At 51.0% G+C, this 20,730-nt stretch overlaps 1 protein-coding gene and 1 long non-coding RNA gene across 2 annotated transcripts in view; one reads left to right on the forward strand and one right to left on the reverse strand.

Annotated features, from left to right (window-relative positions):
* The window catches only part of poldip3 (polymerase (DNA-directed), delta interacting protein 3), a 35,257-nt gene extending 29,108 nt beyond the window's left edge, over positions 1 to 6,149 (reverse strand). Inside the window, exons 1-2 of the mRNA XM_068019336.1 lie at positions 6,040 to 6,149; positions 368 to 788 (exon numbers count right to left, since the gene is read on the reverse strand). Of these exons, the coding sequence (XP_067875437.1) occupies positions 368 to 788; positions 6,040 to 6,098 (480 nt within the window). The 5' untranslated portion in view covers positions 6,099 to 6,149. The remainder of the gene's footprint in view (positions 1 to 367; positions 789 to 6,039) is intronic.
* LOC137353261 (uncharacterized) lies at positions 5,808 to 9,205 on the forward strand. Its single transcript, XR_010969831.1, has 2 exons — positions 5,808 to 8,237; positions 8,326 to 9,205. It is a non-coding gene; the product is annotated as an uncharacterized lncRNA (long non-coding RNA).
* The last annotated feature ends 11,525 nt before the right edge of the window (positions 9,206 to 20,730 follow it).

Below are 20,730 nucleotides of genomic sequence, written 5' to 3' on the forward strand. Positions count from 1 at the left end.
GTGACGCCAGCAACACTTTTACTATTGCTATTTTAAAACATTTTTTCCAGAATCACAAGGACCTTTGGAGAGGATTTCTGATCCAAAATTAAATCCAGCGGTAAAGAGAGGAGGAGCTCAGCAAGGGACCAGAGGGCTGGCATGCAGCAGTGCAGCTCTGTGATCCCTGGATCATTTTACACTGGGACACAGGAAAGACCAGTCACAGGGCCTCTCCAGCTAGATCGACAGCATGGTCGCCGGCCTCTCCGGTGAGACCAGCAGCATCGACAACCATGTACGGAATACAACACATGGTAAGAGATGGACTGACACAGTAAACGTTTCTGTGCTAAATATACCGAGGTCGCAGGTTAAAGGTTTCCACCTGTGAGACTTGGAATGTTTTGGTTATCCTGCCTCCTGTGTTGACGGTTCCTTCTGTTAGAGCCGTGGCTGCAGCCGGAACACTTCTCCTGGCGCTCAGCCGCTCCCGCGCATCCAAAACTTTTTTCACCGCCATCCCTTTCTCACTTCCATCCTGGCCCTTCCTCGAATTGATCATTTCACGTGCGTCCAGAACTTTCGAGGCGCCCCCAGTTATTTTCGAGCGCATGCCTTTCTGTCCCAGGCGTTCTCGAGCGTCTCTCATAGTTAACCGTTGCCGAGCGTCTGTGATGCCAATCTTCTGCCGTGCATCAAAAGTCCGTTGAAAGCCGGCGACGGGCCAGCTCGTGCTCAAGTTTACATACTGATCTCCAATCCGTGACTTAATGCTACCAACAACTGGCCTGGTACTCGGTGCTGGTCTGCAATAAAACAAGCAGCACAAATAAACCATCCATCAACATCAAAAACAAACCTGGCAAAGCCACCCCAGCTCTAACAGGTCACTCACCACTGCTCTAGATACTGACAGCACCGATCATTACAGTCAGTGGGCAGGTGGATAATATTTTCACACTATTACAACACCCAAAACACTGGATTACAGAATTGGTGAGGACAGGTCTGTCAGTGTATAGTGCAGTATAGAGTATTGGGTCCAGGGCAAATGCAGCATATATGGTTCTGGAAAAGTGTGGTATTCAGGGAGCAGGGCCCAGGGTGAGTGAGGTATACAGGGCCCAGGGTGAGTGCGGTACGCAGGGCACAGGGTGAGTGCGGTATACAGGGCACAGGGCGAGTGCGGCATACAGGGCACAGGGCCCAGTGAGGTATACAGGGCACTGGGTGAGTGCAGGGCACTGGGTGAATGCAGTATACAGGGCACAGGGTGAGTGCCGTATACAGGGCACAGTGTAGTATACAGGGCACAGGGTGAGTGCGGTATACAGGGCCCAGGGTGAGTGCGGTATACAGGGCCCAGGGTGAGTGCGGTATACGGGGCACAGGCTGAGAGCAGTGTTCAGGACACAGGGTTAGTGCAGTGTACAGGGTGAATGCAGTGTACAGGGCACAGGGTGAGTGCAGTGTTCAGGGCACAGGGTGAGTGCAGTGTACAGGGCACAGGGTGAGTGCAGTGTACAGGGCCCAGGGCCCAAGGGGAGTGCGGTATGCAGGGCACAGGGCCCAAGGTGAGTGCAGTATACAGGGCCCAAGGTGAATGCGGTATGCAGGGCACAGGGCCCAAGGTGAGTGCGGTATGCAGGGCACAGGGCGAGTGCGGTATGCAGGGCACAGGGCGAGTGCGGTATGCAGGGCACAGGGCGAGTGCGGCATGCAGGGCACAGGGCGAGTGCGGCATGCAGGGCACAGGGCGAGTGCGGCATGCAGGGCACAGGGCCCAGGGCGGTATACAGGGCACAGGGCGGTATACAGGGCACAGGGCGGTATACAGGGCACAGGGCCCAGTGCAGTGTACAGTGCACAGTGCCCGTGGTGAGTGTGGTATTGAGGGCACAGGGCTCGGGGTGAGTGCAGCACTCAGGGCACGGGGTAAATGCGGTTTTCAGGGCACACAGCCCTGGAAGAGTGCAAATTTAAGGGCACATAATTCTGGGTAAGTGCAGCATTCGGGGCCCAGGGTGAGTGCAGCATTCAGAGCTCGGGGGGAGTGCAGCATTCAGGGCACAGATCCTAGCATGAGTGTGGTATTCAGGGCCCGGGGTGACAGCGGCATGCAGGGTACAGGGTCCTGGAAGAGTGAGGTATTCAGGGCACAGGGTGAGTGCGGCATTCAGGACCTCAAAGGTAGTGATCTCAGGATTACTACCAGTGTCACGTGCTAGTCAGAGTAGAAATAGCAGGATATATCGGATGAATACATGGCTGAAGAGAGGTGTGAGGGGGAGGGTTTTAGATTCCTGGGACATTGGGACCAGTTCTGCAGGAGGTGGGACCAGTACAAACTGGACGGGTTACACCTGGGCAGGACCGGGACTGATGTCCTAGGGGGAATATTTGCTAGAGTGGTTGGGAAGGTTTAAACTAAAATGGCAGGGGGATGGGAACTTTCGCAAGGAGTCAGAGGAGCTGAGATCAAAGACAAGAACAAAAGACATTAAGGGGAATAAGAAAAGTGATAGGCAGAGAAATCAAGGGCCAGAATCAAACAGGGCCACAGTGAAAAATAGTGGGAAGGGGACAAGTAATGTTAAAAAGACAAGCTTTAAGGCTTTGTACCTTAATGCGCAGAGAATTCACAATAAAGTGGATGAATTAATCGCGCAAATAGATGTAAACGGGTATGATATAGTCGGGATTACGGAGACATGGCTGCAAGGTGACCAGGGATGGGAAATGAACATCCAGGGGTATTCAGTATTTAGGAAGGACAGACAAAAAGAAAAAGGCGGTGGAGCTGCATTGCTGGTTAAAGAGGAAATTAACGCAATAGTGAGGAAAGATATTAGCTCTGACAATGTGGAATCTGTATGGGTAGAGCTGAGAAACACTAAGGGGCAAAAAACATTAGTGGGGATTGTATATAGACCCCCAAACTGTAGTGGTGATGTTGGGAATGGCATTAAACAGGAAATTAGAGACGCGTGCGATAAAAGAACATCTGTAATTATGGGTGACCTTAATCTGCATATAGATTGGGCAAATCAAATTAGTCACAATTCCATGGAGGAGGAATTCTTGGAGTGTATATGGGATGGTTTTCTGGACCAATACATTGAGGAACCAACTAGAGAACAGGCCATCCTAGACTGGGTATTGTGCAATGAGAGGGGAATAATTGACAATTTAGTTGTGCGAGACCCCTTGGGAATGAGCGGCCATAATATGATAGAATTCTTCTTCAAGATGGGGAGTGACATAGCTGATTCTGAGACTAGGGTCCTGAATCTCAGTAAAGGAAACTACGAAGCTATGAGGTGCGAGTTGGCTATGATGGATTGGGAAACGTTACTTAAAGGGATGACGGTGGATAGGCAATGGCAAACATTTAAAGACGCATGGATGAACTGCAACAATTGTTTATTCCTGTTTGGCGCAGAAGTAAAACGGGAAAGGTAGTCAAACCATGGCTTACAAGGGAAATTAGAGATAGCATTAGATCCAAGGAAGAGGCATATAAATTTGCCAGAAAAAACAACAGACCTGAGGATTGGGAGCAGTTTAGAATTCAGCAAAGGAGGATCAAGGGATTGATTAAGAAGGGGAAAATATAGTTCGAGAACAAGCTGGTGGGGAACATAAAAACTGACTGTAAAAGTTTCTATCGGTATATGAAGAGAAAAAGATTGGTGAAGACAAATGTAGGTCCCTTACAGTCAGAAACAGGGGAATTTATCATGGGGAACAAAGAAATGGCTGACCAACTAAATGCATACTTTGGTTCTGTCTTCACAAATGAGGACCAGAAATTTGGAGGAACACAGGGTTTAGTGAGAGAGAAGAACTGAAGGTAATCAGTATTAGTAGAGAAATGGTGTTGGGGAAATTGATGGGATTAAAGTCCGATAAATCCCCAGGGCCTGATGGTCTGCATCCCAGAGTACTTAAGGAAGTGGCCCTAGAAATAGTGGATGCATTGCTGATCATCTTTCAAGATTCTATAGACTCTGGAACAGTTCCAACAGATTGGAGGGTAGCTAATGTAACCCCACTATTTAAAAAGGGAGGTAGAGAGAAAGCAGGGAATTATAGACCAGTCAGCCTGACGTCAGTAGTGGGGAAAATTCTAGAGTCCGTTATCAAAGATTTTATAGCAGAGCACTTAGAGAACAGTGGTAGAATCGGACAGAGTCAGCATGGATTTACGAAAGGGAAATCATGCTTGACAAATCTACTAAAACTCTTTGAGGATGTAGCTAGTAGAGTTGACGAGGGGGAGCCAGTGGATGTGGTTTATTTGGACTTTCAGAAGGCTTTCGACAAAGTCCCACATAAGAGATTAGCGTGTAAAATTAAAGCGCATGGGATTGGGGGTAGTGTATTGCGATGGATAGAAAATTGGTTGGCAGACAGGAAACAAAGAGTAGGGATAAATGGGTCTTTTTCCGAATGGCAGGCAGTGACTAGTGGAGTACCACATGGATCAGTGCGAGGACCCCAGCTATTCACAATATATATTAATGATTTAGATGAGGGAACTAAATGTAATATCTCCAAATTTGCAGATGCACAAAACTGGGTGGGAGGGTGAGTTGTGAGGAAGATGCAGAGAGGCTTCAGGGTGATTTGAACAAGTTGAGTGAGTGGGCTAATGCATGGCAGATGCAGTATAATGTGGATAAATGTGAGGTTATCCACTTTGGTAGCAAAAACAGGAAGGCAGATTATCTGAACGGCTATAAACTGAGAGAGGGGAAAATGCAACGTGACCTGGGTGTTCTCGTACACAAGTCGCTTAAGGTAAGCATGCAGGTGCAACAGGCGGTAAAAAAGGCAAATGGTATGTTGGCCTTCACAGTGAGGATTCGAGTACAGTAGCAGGGATGTCTTGCTGCAATTGTACAGGGCCTTGGTGAGGCCATGAAATATTGTGTGCAGTTTTGGTCTCCTTATCTGAGGAAGGATGTTCTTGCTATAGAGGGAGTGCAGCGAAGGTTTACCAGACTGATTCCTGGGATGGCAGGACTGACGTATGAGGAGAGATTGAGTCGGTTAGGATTATATTCGCTGGAGTTCAGAAGAGTGAGGGGGGATCTCATAGAAACCTATAAAATTCTAACAGGACTTGACAGGGTAGATGCAGGAAGGATGTTCCCGATGGTGGGGGAGTCCAGAACCAGGGGTCATAGTCTAAGGATACGGGGTAAACCTTTCAGGACTGAGATGAGGAGAAATTACTTCACCCAGAGAGTGGTGAGCCTGTGGAATTCGCTACCACAGAAAGCAGTTGAGGCCAAAACATTGTATGCTTTGTAGAAGGAGTTATATATAGCTCTTGGGTCCAAAGGGATCAAAGGATATGGGGCAAAAGCGGGAACAGGTTACTGAGTTGGATGATCAGCCATGATCATAAAGAATGGCGGAGCAGGCTCGAAGGGCCGAATAGCCTACTCCTGCTCCGATTTTCCATGTTTCTATAAGTGCGATACTCAGAGCACAGGGCCCCGGGTGAGTGCGGCATTCGACCCGGTGTGTGGTATACAGCGCATGGGGTGTGTGGGGTTTTCAGGGCCCAGGAAACAATAACAAACCTACTCCGGGTAACTGAACACCCCCCACCACCACCGAATTTGAGTGACAGGTGCTCGTAGCCAATAAGGCGGCGCATTTGCCAATTACGGGCAGGAGACGAGGAATTCAATCGGCGGGGGAAGGTGGAGTGAATGCGGCCGGGCGACAGGAGGTAAACCCGGGGCCTTGAGGCACGAAAACCCGGGGCCGCGCTCGCCTCCCCCACCCTTTACAACCACACTTAATGGTCAACCGGATTGACAAGAACAGCAGCCAATCAGGAAGCCGTTTCCACAGCCGGCAGCCAATCAATACTCAGAAGGTGGGCGGGGCGCCCCGGCGAAGGAGTTTGGTTGCGCAGCGCGAGGCAAAACTTCCGTTTTTCAGCGGCGGCCGAGAGCGGAGCCGCGGGAACCGGGCCCGATCCCCGAGCACCGGCCTCCCGTTCCACTGGGCCTCGCACCCCGGGCCCGCCCTCCTTACCTGCCTTTCACCCGCAGCCCGCGTCTCCGAATGATGTCGTCCAGCGAGGAATCCGCCATGGCCGTTCGCAGCGTGGGGGAGGGGGACGTCGGCCCGCGCAGGACAGGAGGCCCCGGCGGAGGAGGAGCGACAAAAAAGCGCGACCGGCTCAGGATTTCGAAATCGCTGAGGTGGATCAGAGTCCCAGAGACAGCTGGGCCTGAGGCTGCTGCAAGGGCTACCGAGCTCCACAGTGAACCCAGGCGGGGAGAGCAGAAGCTGCGAGTCTCAGTGAAAGGCTGGGACTTGCTGAGAAACATTAGCAACGTCAGCGAGGCCATTCAGCCCCTTGAGTCTGCTCAACCATCAGCAAAATCATATCCAAGCTGTACCTTGACTCCTTTTACCTGCCTTTGCTCTCAAGCCTTCGTCCTCTTTCGTGTGTAAAAAAAAACCAAATCAAATATCAATATCTAAGTCAAATATCCAGGCCAAAGCGTCTGGTGTAATCATGTGGATATCTTGAGGGCTGCTGGTGAATTTTCTCTGAGGGCCCTGTTCAATGATGTGCTCTCGGGTCTGATGCTTTAATCTTTCAGTTATGCTGAGGGTGACAGCACCTACCATGACTGCTTCATACGATCATCCGAATTCAGAGCAGGAGTAGGCCCCTCGAGCCTGCTCCACCATTCAATAAGATCATGACTGATCTGATTGTAACCTCGACTCCACATTCCCGCCTACCCCCAATAACCTTTCACCCCCTCGCTTATCAAGAATCTACCTCTGCCTTAATGAATTAGGCGTAGAAGTAGGCCATTCGGCCCCTGGAGCCTGCACTGCCATTCAATAAGATCATGGCTGATCCGATTGTGTCTTGAATTCCACACTTCTATCTACCCCCGCTAATCTTAGATTCTTGTTAGGCAAGGGAATCAATCTACCTCCACCTTAAAAATATTCAATGACCTCGCCTCCATCACCTTCTGAGGCAGAGAATTCCAAAGTCGCACAACCCTCTGAGAGAAAAAAGTTTCTCCTCGGCTCTGTCCAAAAAGGGCAACCCCTAATTTTAAGACAGTGCCTCCTAGTTCTGGACTCACCCACAAGAGGATACAGCCTCTCCACATTCACCCTGTCAAGACCACTCAGGATCTTATATACTTCAATCAAGTCTCCCCTCACTCTTCTAAACTCCAGTGAAAATAAGTCCAGTCTGCCCAACCTTTCCTCATAAGACAACCCGCTCATTCCAGTTATCAATCTAGTAAACCACCTCTGAATCACCTCCAACGCGTTTACACATTTCCTTAAATAAGGAGACCAAAAGACTCTGTTTCCACTGCCTTTTCACAGAAATGTTGTAGCACAGAAGGAGGCCATTCAGCCCATCGTGTCTGCGCTGGCTCTCCGAACGAGCAATTCACCCCTGCCTTCACCCCATAACCCTGTACATTCTCCCTTTTCAGATAACAGTCTAATTCCCTTTTGAATGCCTCGATTGAACCTGCCTCCACCGCATTCTCAGGCTGTGCATTCCAGACCTTAACCACTCGCTGCATGAAAAAGTTTTTCCTCATGTCGCTTTTGCTTCTTTTGCCAATTACTTTCAATCTGGAGGTCAATGCCAGGAGTGAAGCACTAAGGACCTGGACGCAGTGCTGCAATAAATTCAATGACCTCACACGAGCGGCCAGGGTCAGCAAATGCATCTTCAAATGCCATATCCTACCAACTGCACCACTAGCTTCTCATACTGTTCAATTCACAACATCCCCATCACTCACCTTCCAACAATCTCTATCAATTAGGACTTATCCCCTGACATTCGTGTGCTCCACCGCACCCTGATATGCTTAACATGGCCGCAAACCTCACGTCTATATCTCACAGCTTGCATACACTGCCAGCTATTCAACCATGACAGCCATATCACCCAAACAGATTACATGACTCTCACTGACAAACCTCCCTCTCTTGCAGGATCAGGTGGCGTATAACCAGGGACTTCAGGAGCTAACCCGAGTGATACAGGCATGGCTGCATATTCTAACCCCCATGGAGGAGATGGTGCTGGTCATTATTGGGACAGCCATTGCTGAGGCCATGTCTAGCGGCGGGGCTAAGACCATGGAAGATGACGGTATCCTTGTGCCTCACCCTCCTGCTCATCCCACCTCCCCTGGAACCCACACACTCTTCTGATTTACAAGTGGCAGGTCGGATAAGCATGTAGCTCTTACTTCCCTCGTCCCCGCCCCCCTTTCCCTGCACCAGAAACTTAGCCTTGTGCTTTACTCCTTTCAGATACCCCCGAAGTGTAACCTGGCCAGGCAGCAGGTGGACAGCAAGGTGACAGTGATGATGAAGACACAACATCACTTGGTTTCACATTCGCAGCCACCAGCTTAGATACTGGTGCACCATGTAATTTACAGGATAACATAGAGGGAGAGATCTGCACGTGGTGAGACGCAGGGGACACGTGACCTGCTGTCAGAGCATGGGGCATGAACAATGTAGGTGCCAGGATGAGGTTGCACACGAGTTTTGCTGCTGAGGACTTCAATGGGGCAGCTTACAGAAGATGGGGATGCACAATTGAAATGCTTGGTGCATTGTCAGAAAGCCTGCTTTCAATGTCAATGAACAACGCAACACAGTACTTTGCTCAAAGCTCATCCTTTCCAGCATGAAAGTGACAGCCAACTCCACTGGCACATTTGTGGACCCAACCATGATGCAGCCTCTGATGGGCAATGTCTCAACTTCCATTGCAGCACAAGCAGCGGCCACCCAATGTCTGAGTGCTACAGTGCAACAACAGACTGCTGCCATCATCGCCTCTGGATGCCAGTGTGCTCAGGGCCTGGCTGGGTGTCACAGCAATCCTACAATCTGTCGTCCAACATTACTACGATTGCTGAGGCGTCGCCCAGGGGAGAGCAGTGTTCCATGGAGCACTTAACTGCTGCCGCCTATGCTGAGATGGTGCAGTCCGCAGCCAAGCCTTCTCGGCCCTGGAGCTGCTCGAGGTCGACCTCCAAGGCGACTGAAAGTCGGCAGCCTTCCACCAGCCGTGGAGAACTAGGACAGGCAAAGTCACATGGAAGTTAGGCACGAAGGAAATGCACCTTTGTATGTAATATGGCATATTTTCATTTATAAATTTGGTTTGGGATGTTTATTTTATGCTGGCTTTTGTTTTTACATTATGGTCAAGTGGGCACTGTGATGGTCAGTGACAGAGGGGAAAGTAAGGTGTGGGACTGTCGGTGACTGGTGTTGCATTCAGATGAGTTCTTAACAGACAGCCCAGCCAGAAGGGGCTGTGTAGATTGCCTCCTCCTCCTCATGCCCCAGAAAGGGGCTGTGTAGATTGCCTCCTCCTCCTCATGCCCCAGAAAGGGGCTGTGTAGATTGCCTCCTCATGCCCCAGAAAGGGGCTGTGTAGATTGCCTCCTCCTCCTCCTCATGCCCCAGAAAGGGGCTGTGTAGATTGCCTCCTCCTCCTCATGCCCCAGAAAGGGACTGTGTAGATTGCCTCCTCCTCCTCATGCCCCAGAAAGGGGCTGTGTAGATTGCCTCCTCCTCCTCATGCCCCAGAAAGGGGCTGTGTAGATTGCCTCCTCCTCCTCATGCCCCAGAAAGGGGCTGTGTAGATTGCCTCCTCCTCCTCATGCCCCAGAAAGGGGCTGTGTAGATTGCCTCCTCCTCCTCATGCCCCAGAAAGGGGCTGTGTAGATTGCCTCCTCCTCCTCATGCCCCAGAAAGGGGCTGTGTAGATTGTCTCCTCCTCCTCCTCATGTGTAGCCTCATGAAGGCGAGGTTGTGCAGCGTGCAGCAGACCATCACTAGTCTTGAAGCCACTTTCTGAGTACTGCGGGGCTCCACCACTGCGGTGCAGGCAGTGGGAGCGTTGTTTCAGCATGCCAGTGCTTTGCTCTAACACATTTTATGTGGCAACATGGCTTTCGTTGTCTGCCTACACGCGAGTGTGTAGGACGTTACAGGCTGGAGTTATCAGTCAGTGGATAGCACTCCTTGCCCAATAGTCACCCTTTGGTTTGCCAGGGTGGCTCAAATGCAGCTGGCGCAATTGACTGCGGAGAATGAAGATATCATGACTGCTGTTAGGGTACTGGGCATTGACCTGCATGATTCACTGCTTTGGTCACACACCAGCTAAATGCTGATGGAGTGAAATCTCTTTCAGTTCCAGTGTAGGGCAGAGTTGGCATGCGATGCCTGCAAAGCGAGGTGCGTGCAATCACTGGCACCATGGGGGAAGCCTGCAATTCTAGCGACGCTGCATGCCTGCTCTGCCTACTTCTCTCTAGCAAGTGTTATGAACACTGGATGTTGTAACATAATTATGTTTTTATAAAGTGTGATTTTTTTTTAAAGTTTAAGATTGAGTCTGGAGGGTCAGGTGACTTCACATCCACTCTGCTAAAGGACAAGATAGATCAAAGACTTCTTTTTGAAAACAAGAGACTGCAGGAGTAACACATGAGGAACAATAGGTTTCACCTTCCCAGACTTATGGATTGTAAACAAGGAGTCAGTGATTCTGAAGATGCAAATGTACCAGGCAGTTGTTAACACTAAAGGCCTGCTCGGGTCTGCAAACAAAAAAAACCCGACCCGAGCTCGACAGAACCACATCCAACCCGAGCCTGACCCGGCCCGCGTCCTTCTATTTTTTCTTGCGCCCGACCTGACCCGACCCGACCCGACCATCAGTTAACTTACCTTCGTTTTTCACTTTGTTGCTGATCTGCACAAGCTTAAAATAACTGTAACAAAACCACCTTTCTAGTCCAAAAATTAAATTAACATTGGAGCCACTTACCTGTGATAGAGCGCGTCTGACCCGAGCCCAAATGCCGGACCCGGAAGTGCAACCTGACCCGACCTGAATCCAACACATCGTTGGGTTCGGGTTGGGTAGCCGGCCTTTAGTTAACACTCGGGAACAATGGAAGGCGCAGGTGGCTCTGTGAAACCAGACTTCTGGACTTTGCATATTGGAATAGGACAATAAGCTATTGACTTTTGAGTCCAGATAAATTTAACAGATTTCCTGAAGGCAGAGAGGCAGTTAGAAGAGAACCCAGCGGTTACAGCCTGAGAGCAGGCTGTAAGGGCTACAAACAGCGGTGGCAGCCTTAAGAGAGAGAAAGGTGAGACAGCTGCTCTCAGAAACCTGAGACAGCAAAAGGCTGCGAAAACTTGAACCTGTTTTGAAAGTCAAATTTTGGGGAAAAAGGGAAAACTAGCAGGATCACCAGGACTTGCCTTATTCACAGACGTCCAGGTCGAAAGTGCTCGAAGAAGTGAGTGAAGGGGTGTTTGATTTTTGAAAAGGTCTGGGAGATCCAACCCATTGCAACTGGGAGGTGTTTGGGACTTTTAACCATAAATACTTCACCATCAGGGAGGACTGTGTAACATATAAGTGTGGTGTGAGGTTTTCAACTGTTATTTAAAATAAAAACGCACCTTTCTTTGTAATTTGGAGTATCAGCTACTTACAATTAGTTAATGGTGATTTCTTTTAGTTTAGTTAAATAAAAGTCTTAAAATGTGAAATCTTATTGTGCAACTCTTTAAATTGGTCTGGGGGTTCATATCTCATATTTTTCATGTTAACCAGCTGTTATGACCAGGTGAGAAAGGGGTCTGGGGGTTCTCTCTCAGCCTTTGCCTGGTTTAACCGTAACAGGGTTTCATTTCAAAACCCTTTTTTAGCTCCCCGTTAGTGAATCCTTGTTTGCTGCTCCAATTGTAAGGCAAAGAAATCAGACAGGTTTCCTTAGGTTTAAACAAGAAAGGTAGAAGTTTATTAATCTTAAACTCTAATCCGGTTGATGACTATGAATATGCGACATGACCATGTTAGCATGCACACGTGATAAACATACATGCAGATAGAGACAGAAAAAAGTAGAAGGAATAAAGGGGAAAAGTTTGAGGCAATATCTGGTAGTTACAGTCCTTTAAGTTCAATGTGGAATCTTTGGTTGCCGGTAAGTTTTGCAATTTGTTGGGGCCCAGTTCATGCTTCAACTTGTTTCGATGTCGGAGTCTTTTCTCTCTTGAGGTTTACGTGCCTTCTGTGGGTCCGGTGCTTGGGGAGAAAGCGAGAGAGAGAGAGACAGTCAGGTGAGAGACTTGCTTGTTTAAGTTTCAGTTGCACACTACCTTCTGGATTCAAACTGTCCTGTGGCTAGTTCAAAAAACCTGGACCAGCCAGTCCGTCATGTGACCAGCTGGTTTAACCAGTCCTGGCTCTGTGGATTGTATCATCTTAGCAGGGCCTGGAATGTGCTTCCTTACACCTTCAATGTCTGGTGATCAAAATCCATTGTGGCTTAATTGGAGCAGGGAATAGTCTGTCTCCACAAGCAGTGTCTCTTAGTATGCAAATGTCCTTCCAGACCAGTGTCTGGTGATCTTCAAACAAGTCATCTCCACTCCAGCAACAGTTTAAAATCAATGTTCATATGACAAAATTAATATGCCTCATTCTTGGCAGGTGGGGGGTCCCTGAGATCGTACCACAAGAGAGAATGAAATATAGTTAACACTCATTGAATAGTGGATGGCATCTTGCACAACAGTGGATGGCGAACTGCGAGGTGTTGTAGATATCTCCAGCTCCAGCCTGGAAGGTTCCAGACGCATAAAAGTTATGACCACGACCATTGGCGATGCTGTCCTTGTCCTGCTTTGAGGTTGCAGTTGTGGCTGCAGCAGACTTCAGTGAGGACTACTTAGTGAAGCGAAGACATCTGACGCACTGTTCCTCACTGAGGGTCAGGTAGGAGAATTGCTCCCTGAAAACTCCGGGTGGATATGGCCTCCTGCTGAGATCCCTTCTCCTCCTCCTCCTTCCAGAAGCTTTTCCTACTCTGCATGGCCTCAGTTCATTCACCCTTTCATGTTGTATTCCTACTGCACCATGTCTGGGAGCAACTGGTTTGTGCAGAAGCCTTGAAGTTGGCAATAACTCCTTCAGCACCTGCTACACCACGCCCTGTAGGCTTTTACAACTTTAAACCATGATAGAAAGCACCAAACACTTGTAGAATCCAAGCAACAGCCAGAAGAAATCAACCAACAACGACCCTGTATGTTCTTTAAACCTTCAAATAGCACTGGTGGAGGAATCCTTCCTGCTGCTATTCAGGTATTCAAGTGGGTGAGGTTAAGAGAAGCTGTAAGCTGGAGCATGGAGCTCCAAAACTGCAATACCCACACCAAATCGGCATCGAAGGCTGATTGACATCATGATCTGCTTACTACAAGCAGACGTTCACTGCATGTGCTAACGGCCTCACCAGTTTAGCATAGTGTGTGATTCACCCCATAGCGTGCGCGTGTGCCGCTTACACCATTTGGGAGCTCTAAGGGCACTAAGCACCCAAAGACTGGTGCAAATAATCACAATTTCTCACCAGTATCACTGAATGGGGAGAGTTAGGTGGGGTACAGTGTGTGAGAGGGTGGGGAGTTGGAGGGGGTACAGTGTGTGTGAGAGGGTGGGGAGTTCGATTGGGAACAGTGTGTGTGAGAGGGCGGGGATTTGGATGGGGTACAATGTGTGTGAGAGGGTGGGGATTTGGATGGGGTACAGTGTGTGTGAGAGGGTGGGGAGTTGGATGGGGTACAGTGTGTGTGAGAGGGTGGGGAGTTGGATGGGGTACAGTGTGTGTGAGAGGGTGGGGATTTGGATGGGGTACAGTGTGTGAGAGAGGGTGGAGAGTTGGATGGGGTACAGTGTGTGTGAGAGGGTGGAGAGTTGGATGGGGTACAGTGTGTGTGAGAGAGGGTGGGGAGTTGGATGGGGTACAGTGTGTGTGAGAGAGGGTGGGGAGTTGGATGGGGTACAGTGTGTGTGAGAGGGTGGGGATTTGGATGGGGTACAGTGTGTGTGAGAGGGTGGAGAGTTGGATGGGGTACAGTGTGTGAGAGAGGGTGGGGAGTTGGATGGGGTACAGTGTGTGTGAGAGGGTGGGGATTTGGATGGGGTACAGTGTGTGAGAGAGGGTGGAGAGTTGGATGGGGTACAGTGTGTGTGAGAGGGTGGAGAGTTGGATGGGGTACAGTGTGTGTGAGAGAGGGTGGGGATTTGGATGGGGTACAGTGTGTGTGAGAGGGTGGGGATTTGGATGGGGTACAGTGTGTGTGAGAGGGTGGAGAGTTGGATGGGGTACAGTGTGTGAGAGAGAGGGTGGGGAGTTGGATGGGGTACAATGTGTGTGAGAGGGTGGGGATTTGGATGGGGTACAGTGTGTGTGAGAGGGTGGAGAGTTGGATGGGGTACAGTGTGTGTGAGAGAGGGTGGGGAGTTGGATGGGGGACAGTGTGTGTGAGAGGGTGGGGATTTGGATGGGGTACAGTGTGTGAGAGAGGGTGGGGATTTGGATGGGGTACAGTGGGGGAATTTTATTCTGGCAGTGGGAATCTTGACGTGCAGAAGAAGTAATGGTGCAATCCCTGCATCACCTCTTCTCTGGAAGGCTCACTGAATCTAGTGCTAATTGGGCATTTAAGGGTGGATATCGGCGGACCTTTCACAGGATAAAGGACCCCATGTCTGGAAGTCCCGCCCTCTGAGCTGCCAGCCAATCAGAGGCTGGCAGCTTTTTTTTTTCTTCCCAAAATATACTTTATTCATAAAAATCTGTAAAAAAATATGTTACAAAATAGGTCCAAAAAGCACCAAGTCAAACAATACAAAGAGTGCAAAGGAGGTCAGTTTCCTTCAATACAGAGTGAGTTGCCTCACAACCCTTCCATTCCATTTTTCATGCCAAATACATTTTACAGCAAACAAATATTTTCTGGAAACAGTTGAGGGGTTTTCCATGGATCCAGCCCCTCCGTTCAGCTTGGTGGGGGGACCTTATATAGTGGTCTTTCCCCATTGAGCCTTTTCTGCGGCTGCCCCAGGCTTTAGTGCGTCCCTCAGCACGTAGTCCTGGACCTTGGAACGTACCAATCTGCAACATTCGGTGGTGGACAACTCTTTGCGCTGGAAGACCAGCAAGTTTCAGGCAGACCAAAGGGCGTCTTTCACCAAATTGATAGTCCTCCAGCAGCAGTTGATGTTTGTCTCGGTGTGCGTCCCTGGGAACAGCCCATAGAGCACAGACTCCTGTGTTACAGAGCTGCTCAGGATGAACCTCGACAAAAACCACTGAATCTATTTCCGCACCTGCTTTGCAAAGACACATTCCAGGAGGAGGTGGGCAACCGTCTCTTCCCCACCACAGCCACCGCGAGGGCATTGTGCGAAGGCGGTGAGACTCCAGGCGTGCAGGAAGGATCTGACAGGGAGGGCTCTTCTCACCACCAGCCAAGCTACATCTTGGTGCTTGTTTGAAAGTTCTGGTGATGAGGCATTCCGCCAAATGACTTTGACGGTCTGCTCGGAGAACTATCTGACAGGATCCACCATCTCCTTTTCACATAGGGCCTTGAGGACATTCCGTGCAGACCACTGCCTGATGGATTGGTGGTCAAAGGTGTTTTTCCGCTGAAACTGCTCCACAAAGGATAGGTGGTATGGCACGGTCCAACTGGATGGAGCGTCCCACGGCAATGTGACCAGGCCCATCCTTCGCAACACCGGGGATGGATAGAACCACAGCACGTAGTGACACTTGCAGTTTGCGTACTGGAGGTCTACACACAGCTTGATGCAGCCGCACACGAAGGTGGTCATCAGGATGAGGGCGACGTTGGGTACATTTCTCCCGCCCTTATTCAGAGGTTTGAACATCGTGTCACTCCAGACCTGGTCCATTTTGGATCCCCAGATGAAGCGGAAAGTGGCTCGGGTGACTGCCACAGCGCAGGAGTGGGGTATGGGCCAGACCTGCACCACGTACAGTGACAATGTGAGTGCCTCGCATCTGATGACCAGGTTCTTACCCACAATGGAGAGAGATCGCTGCTCCCACATGCTTAGCTTGTGTTGTACCTTGGCTACTCGCTCCTCCCAGGTTTTGGTGAACACTCCGGCCCTTCCGAACCATATCCCCAGCACCTTCAGGTAGTCTGACCTGACGGTGAAGGGGACAAAGGATCGGTTAGCCCGGTTCCCAAAGAACATGGCCTCACTCTTGCTGTGGTTAACCTTGGCTCCCGAGGCCAGTTCGAACTGGTCGCAGATGCTCATCAGTCTGCGCACGGACAGCGGATCCGAGCAGAAGACGGCGACGTCATCCATGTACAGGGAGGTTTTAACCTGAGTGCCTCCGCTGCCTGGGATTGTCACCCCTCTTATGCTCACATCCTTCCTAATAGACTCAGCAAAGGGTTCAATACAGCAAACAAACAAGACCGGGGAGAAAGGACAGCCCTGTCTGACTCCAGATTTGATCGGGAAACTTTCCGATTCCCACCCATTGATTGAGACTGCGCTACTAATGTTTGTGTAGAGTAGTTTGATCCAATTGCAGATTCCCTCCCCAAACCCCATTTTGGAAAGCACATCCATCATGTAGGTGTGTGATATTCTGTCAAAAACCTTCTCCCGGTCCAGGCTGATGAGGCAGGTGTCCACCCTCCTGTCCCACACATAAGCAATCGTATCCCTGAGTAGCGCGAGACTATCAGAGATCTTCCTGCTGGGTACAGTACAGGTCTGATCAGGGTGAATCACCAACTCCAGAGCAGACTTGACTCGACTGGCGATGTGGACAGAATCTTGTCGTCAACATTAAGCAGTGAGATGCGCCGCCAATTTCTGATTTCTGCCCTCTCCCCCTTCTGCTTGTAAATGAGGGTGATGATGCCTTTCCTCATGGATTCTGACATGCTGCTGGCCAGGAGCATACTCTTGTATACTTCCAGCAGGTCCGGGCCGACCCAGTCCCACAGGCCCGAGTACAACTCGACCGGTAAGCCGTCGCTTCCGGGAGTTTTACTCGACTCAAAGGACTCGACGGCCTTTGTCAGCTCGTCCAGAGTTAGCGGCTTGTCCAGTCTCTCCCTCCTGCTATCATCTAAGACCTCTGTGATAGATGACAGGAAGGACTGGGAGGCTCTGCTGTCTGTGGGCTTCGCGTCATACAACCCAGCATAAAAGGATTTGCTGATCCTTAGTATGTCGGACTGCGAAGACGTTACCGAGCCATCCTCTTCCTTCCGGCTTCTGATAACAGAGCTCTCTCTGTGTACCTTTTGGAAGAAGTAACGCGAGCACATCTCATCCTGCTCGATGGAGCGGACTCTGGACCGGAAGATGATCTTGGAGGCCTCTGTGGCAAAGAGCGAGGCCTGCTGGCTCTTCACCTCTTGGAGATCCTCCTTGACTTCGACACCCAACGTCTGCAGCCGGAGCAGATTTTGCATACTTTTCTGGAGTCGGGACATTTCCCTCTGTCTCTCTCTCGCCCTCTGAACACCTTTGAAGATAAAGAACCTCTTGATGTTCTCCTTAATCGCTTCCCACCAGTGAACTGGAGACTCAAAAAGGGGTTTCACGGTTCTCCAACCTTTGTAATCCCTTTTGAGTTCCTCAACGTTCTCTGGGGTTAGCAGTGGAGCATTGAGCTTCCATGTCCCTCTGCCAACCTGCTGGTCATCCTGTAAGTGACAGTCAGCCAGTAAGAGGCAGTGGTCGGAGAAGAACACCGGCTTGACGTCGGTGGATCCGACCATGACAGCACGGGACACAAACAGGAAGTCAATCCTGGACGGGCAGACCCGTCCGATCTTGACCAGGTGTATCTACGATGCGCTCCGTCTGCAGGTTTCCTGAAGACGTCGTGCAGTTTGGCATCTTTAACTGTTTCTATTAGGAATCTGGACGTAGCGTCCAGTTTGCTGTCGTCACTGCCGGATCGACCAGCCGCATCGATGATGCAGTTGAAGACACCGCCTAGAATGACCGGCCTGGACGTCGCCAGCAGCAGTGGGAGCTGCTGGAAGACGGTCAGCCGCTCGCTGCGTTGTACCGGGGCGTACACGTTGATCAACCGGAGCGGAGCGTTGTTGTACATCACGTCTGCTACGAGGAGGCGGCCGCCCACCACCTCCTTAACTTCGGAGATGGTGAAGTTACCTCCCCGCAGCAGAATACCCAGGCCGGAGGAACGGCAATCATTAACCCCCGACCAGATCGATGGCCCGTGGGACCACCATCGCGACCACTGCCTGTAGGTGCTGAGGTGTGGTATTCCACACTCCTGCAGAAACAGTAGGTCGGCTTTGACCTTGGCGAGGTAATCCAAGGTTGAAACACATCGCGTAGTGGATTTAATTGAAGCAATCTTGATACCCATTGTTTGTAAGTTAGTTTTTGCTTCCCATACCATTTGTCCTTGATAGTCCCAGTCCTTCAGGATGTTCCTGCATACCCAGAAGCGGTGGCTGCTGCTGGAGGTGCACCTACAGGAGGCTGAGGAGCATCACTTGACCCAGGCCACAGGTAGTCAGGGTGGGAGGGGTGGGGGCGGGTGGCTCTCAGCGGGCCCCCCCCCCCCTTCCGGATGTCGTGTCTCTCGTTCAGGCACCAAGTGTCTTTTAACGCGAAAGCTCTAAACAGCACACCCCCACCGCAGAGCCGGGAGGCAGCCCGCACGGTTTTCCATGCTGTGCTTCCCATTCAACAACAGGGCTGCCTGCCACATGGCTGCAGTGGGAAGAGGTCATCATTTGGGGGTTAATTGCCCAGCTAAGGGCCACAATTGGCAGTGGGGCAGGAAGGCTTTCCACCCTGGACTAAATTCTGGTGGAGACGGGATGGTGGCAGGAAAGAGCCCCCCCTCCCGCCACACTGCCACCATCACACCTGATTTTATGTTCTCCCCACCTGCATACCTGCCATGGGGGAGAGCATAAAATTCCTCCCAGTTTGTGTGAAAGGATGGGGAGTTGGATGGGATACAGTGTGTGTGCGAGAGGTTGGGGAGTTGGATGGGGTACAGTGTGTGAGAGAGGGTGGGGAGTTGGATGGGGTACAGTGTGTGTGAGAGGGTGGGGAGTTGGATGGGGTACAGTGTGTGTGAGAGGGTGGGGAGTTGGATGGGGTACAGTGTGTGAGAGAGGGTGGGGAGTTGGATGGGGTACAGTGTGTGAGAGAGGGTGGGGAGTTGGATGGGGTACAGTGTGTGTGAGAGAGTGGGGAGTTGGATTGGGTACAGTGTGTGAGAGAGGGTGGGGAGTTGGATGGGGTACAGTGTGTGAGAGAGGGTGGGGAGTTGGATGGGGTACAGTGTGTGTGAGAGGGTGGGGAGTTGGATGGGGTACAGTGTGTGAGAGAGAGGGTGGGGAGTTGGATGGGGTACAGTGTGTGAGAGAGAGGGTGGGGAGTTGGATGGGGTACAGTGTGTGAGAGTGGGTGGGGAGTTGGATGGGGTACAGTGTGTGTGAGAGAGGGTGGGGAGTTGGACGGGGTACAGTGTGTGAGTGGGTGGGGAGTTGGATGGGGTACAGTGTGTGAGAGAGGGTGGGGAGTTGGATGGGGTACAGTGTGTGAAAGGATGGGGAGTTGGATGGGGTACAGTGTGTGAGTGGGTGGGGAGTTGGATGGGGTACAGTGTGTGTAAAAGGATGGGGAGTTGGATGGGGTACAGTGTGTGTGAGAGGGTGGGGAGTTGGATGGGGTACAGTGTGTGTGAGAGAGGGTGGGGTGCTGGGTGGGGTACAGTGTGTGTGAAAGGATGGGGAGTTGGATGAGGTACAGTGTGTGAGAGAGGGTGGGGAGTTGGATGGGGTACAGTGTGTGAAAGGATGGGGAGTTGGATGGGGTACAGTGTGTGAGTGGGTGGGGAGTTGGATGGGGTACAGTGTGTGTGAAAGGATGGGGAGTTGGATGGGGTACAGTGTGTGTGAGAGGGTGGGGAGTTGGATGGGGTACAGTGTGTGTGAGAGAGGGTGGGGTGCTGGGTGGGGTACAGTGTGTGTGAAAGGATGGGGAGTTGGATGAGGTACAGTGTGTGAGAGAGGGTGGGGTGCTGGGTGGGGTACAGTGTGTGAGAGAGGATGGGGAGTTGGATGGGGTACAGTGTGTGAAAGGATGGGGAGTTGGATGAGGTACAGTGTGTGAGAGAGGGTGGGGAGTTGGATGGGGTACAGTGTGTGAAAGGATGGGGAGTTGGATGGGGTACAGTGTGTGAGAGAGGGTGGGGAGTTGGATGGGGTACAGTGTGTGAGTGGGTGGGGAGTTGGATGGGGTACAGTGTGTGTGAAAGGATGGGGAGTTGGATGAGGTACAGTGTGTGAAAGGATGGGGAGTTGGATGGGGTACAGTGTGTGTGAGAGGGTGGGGAGTTGGATGGGGTACAGTGTGTGTGAGAGGGTGGGGAGTTGGATGGGGTACAGTGTGTGTGAGAGGGTGGGGAGCTGGGTGGGGTACAGTGTGTGAGAGAGGGTGGGGAGCTGGATGGGGTACAGTGTGTGTGAAAGGATGGGGAGTTGGATGAGGTACAGTGTGTGTGAGAGGGTGGGGAGTTGGATGAGGTACAGTGTGTGTGAGAGGGTGGGGAGTTGGATGGGGTACAGTGTGTGTGAGAGAGGGTGGGGAGTTGGATGGGTTACAGTGTGTGTGAAAGGATGGGGAGTTGGATGGGGTACAGTGTGTGTGAGAGGGTGGGGAGTTGGATGAGGTACAGTGTGTGTGAGAGGGTGGGGAGTTGGATGGGGTACAGTGTGTGTGAAAGGATGGGGAGTTGGATGAGGTACAGTGTGTGT

Source organism: Heterodontus francisci, chromosome 41 (assembly GCF_036365525.1).
Source record: "Heterodontus francisci isolate sHetFra1 chromosome 41, sHetFra1.hap1, whole genome shotgun sequence".
Lineage (NCBI taxonomy): Eukaryota > Metazoa > Chordata > Chondrichthyes > Heterodontiformes > Heterodontidae > Heterodontus > Heterodontus francisci.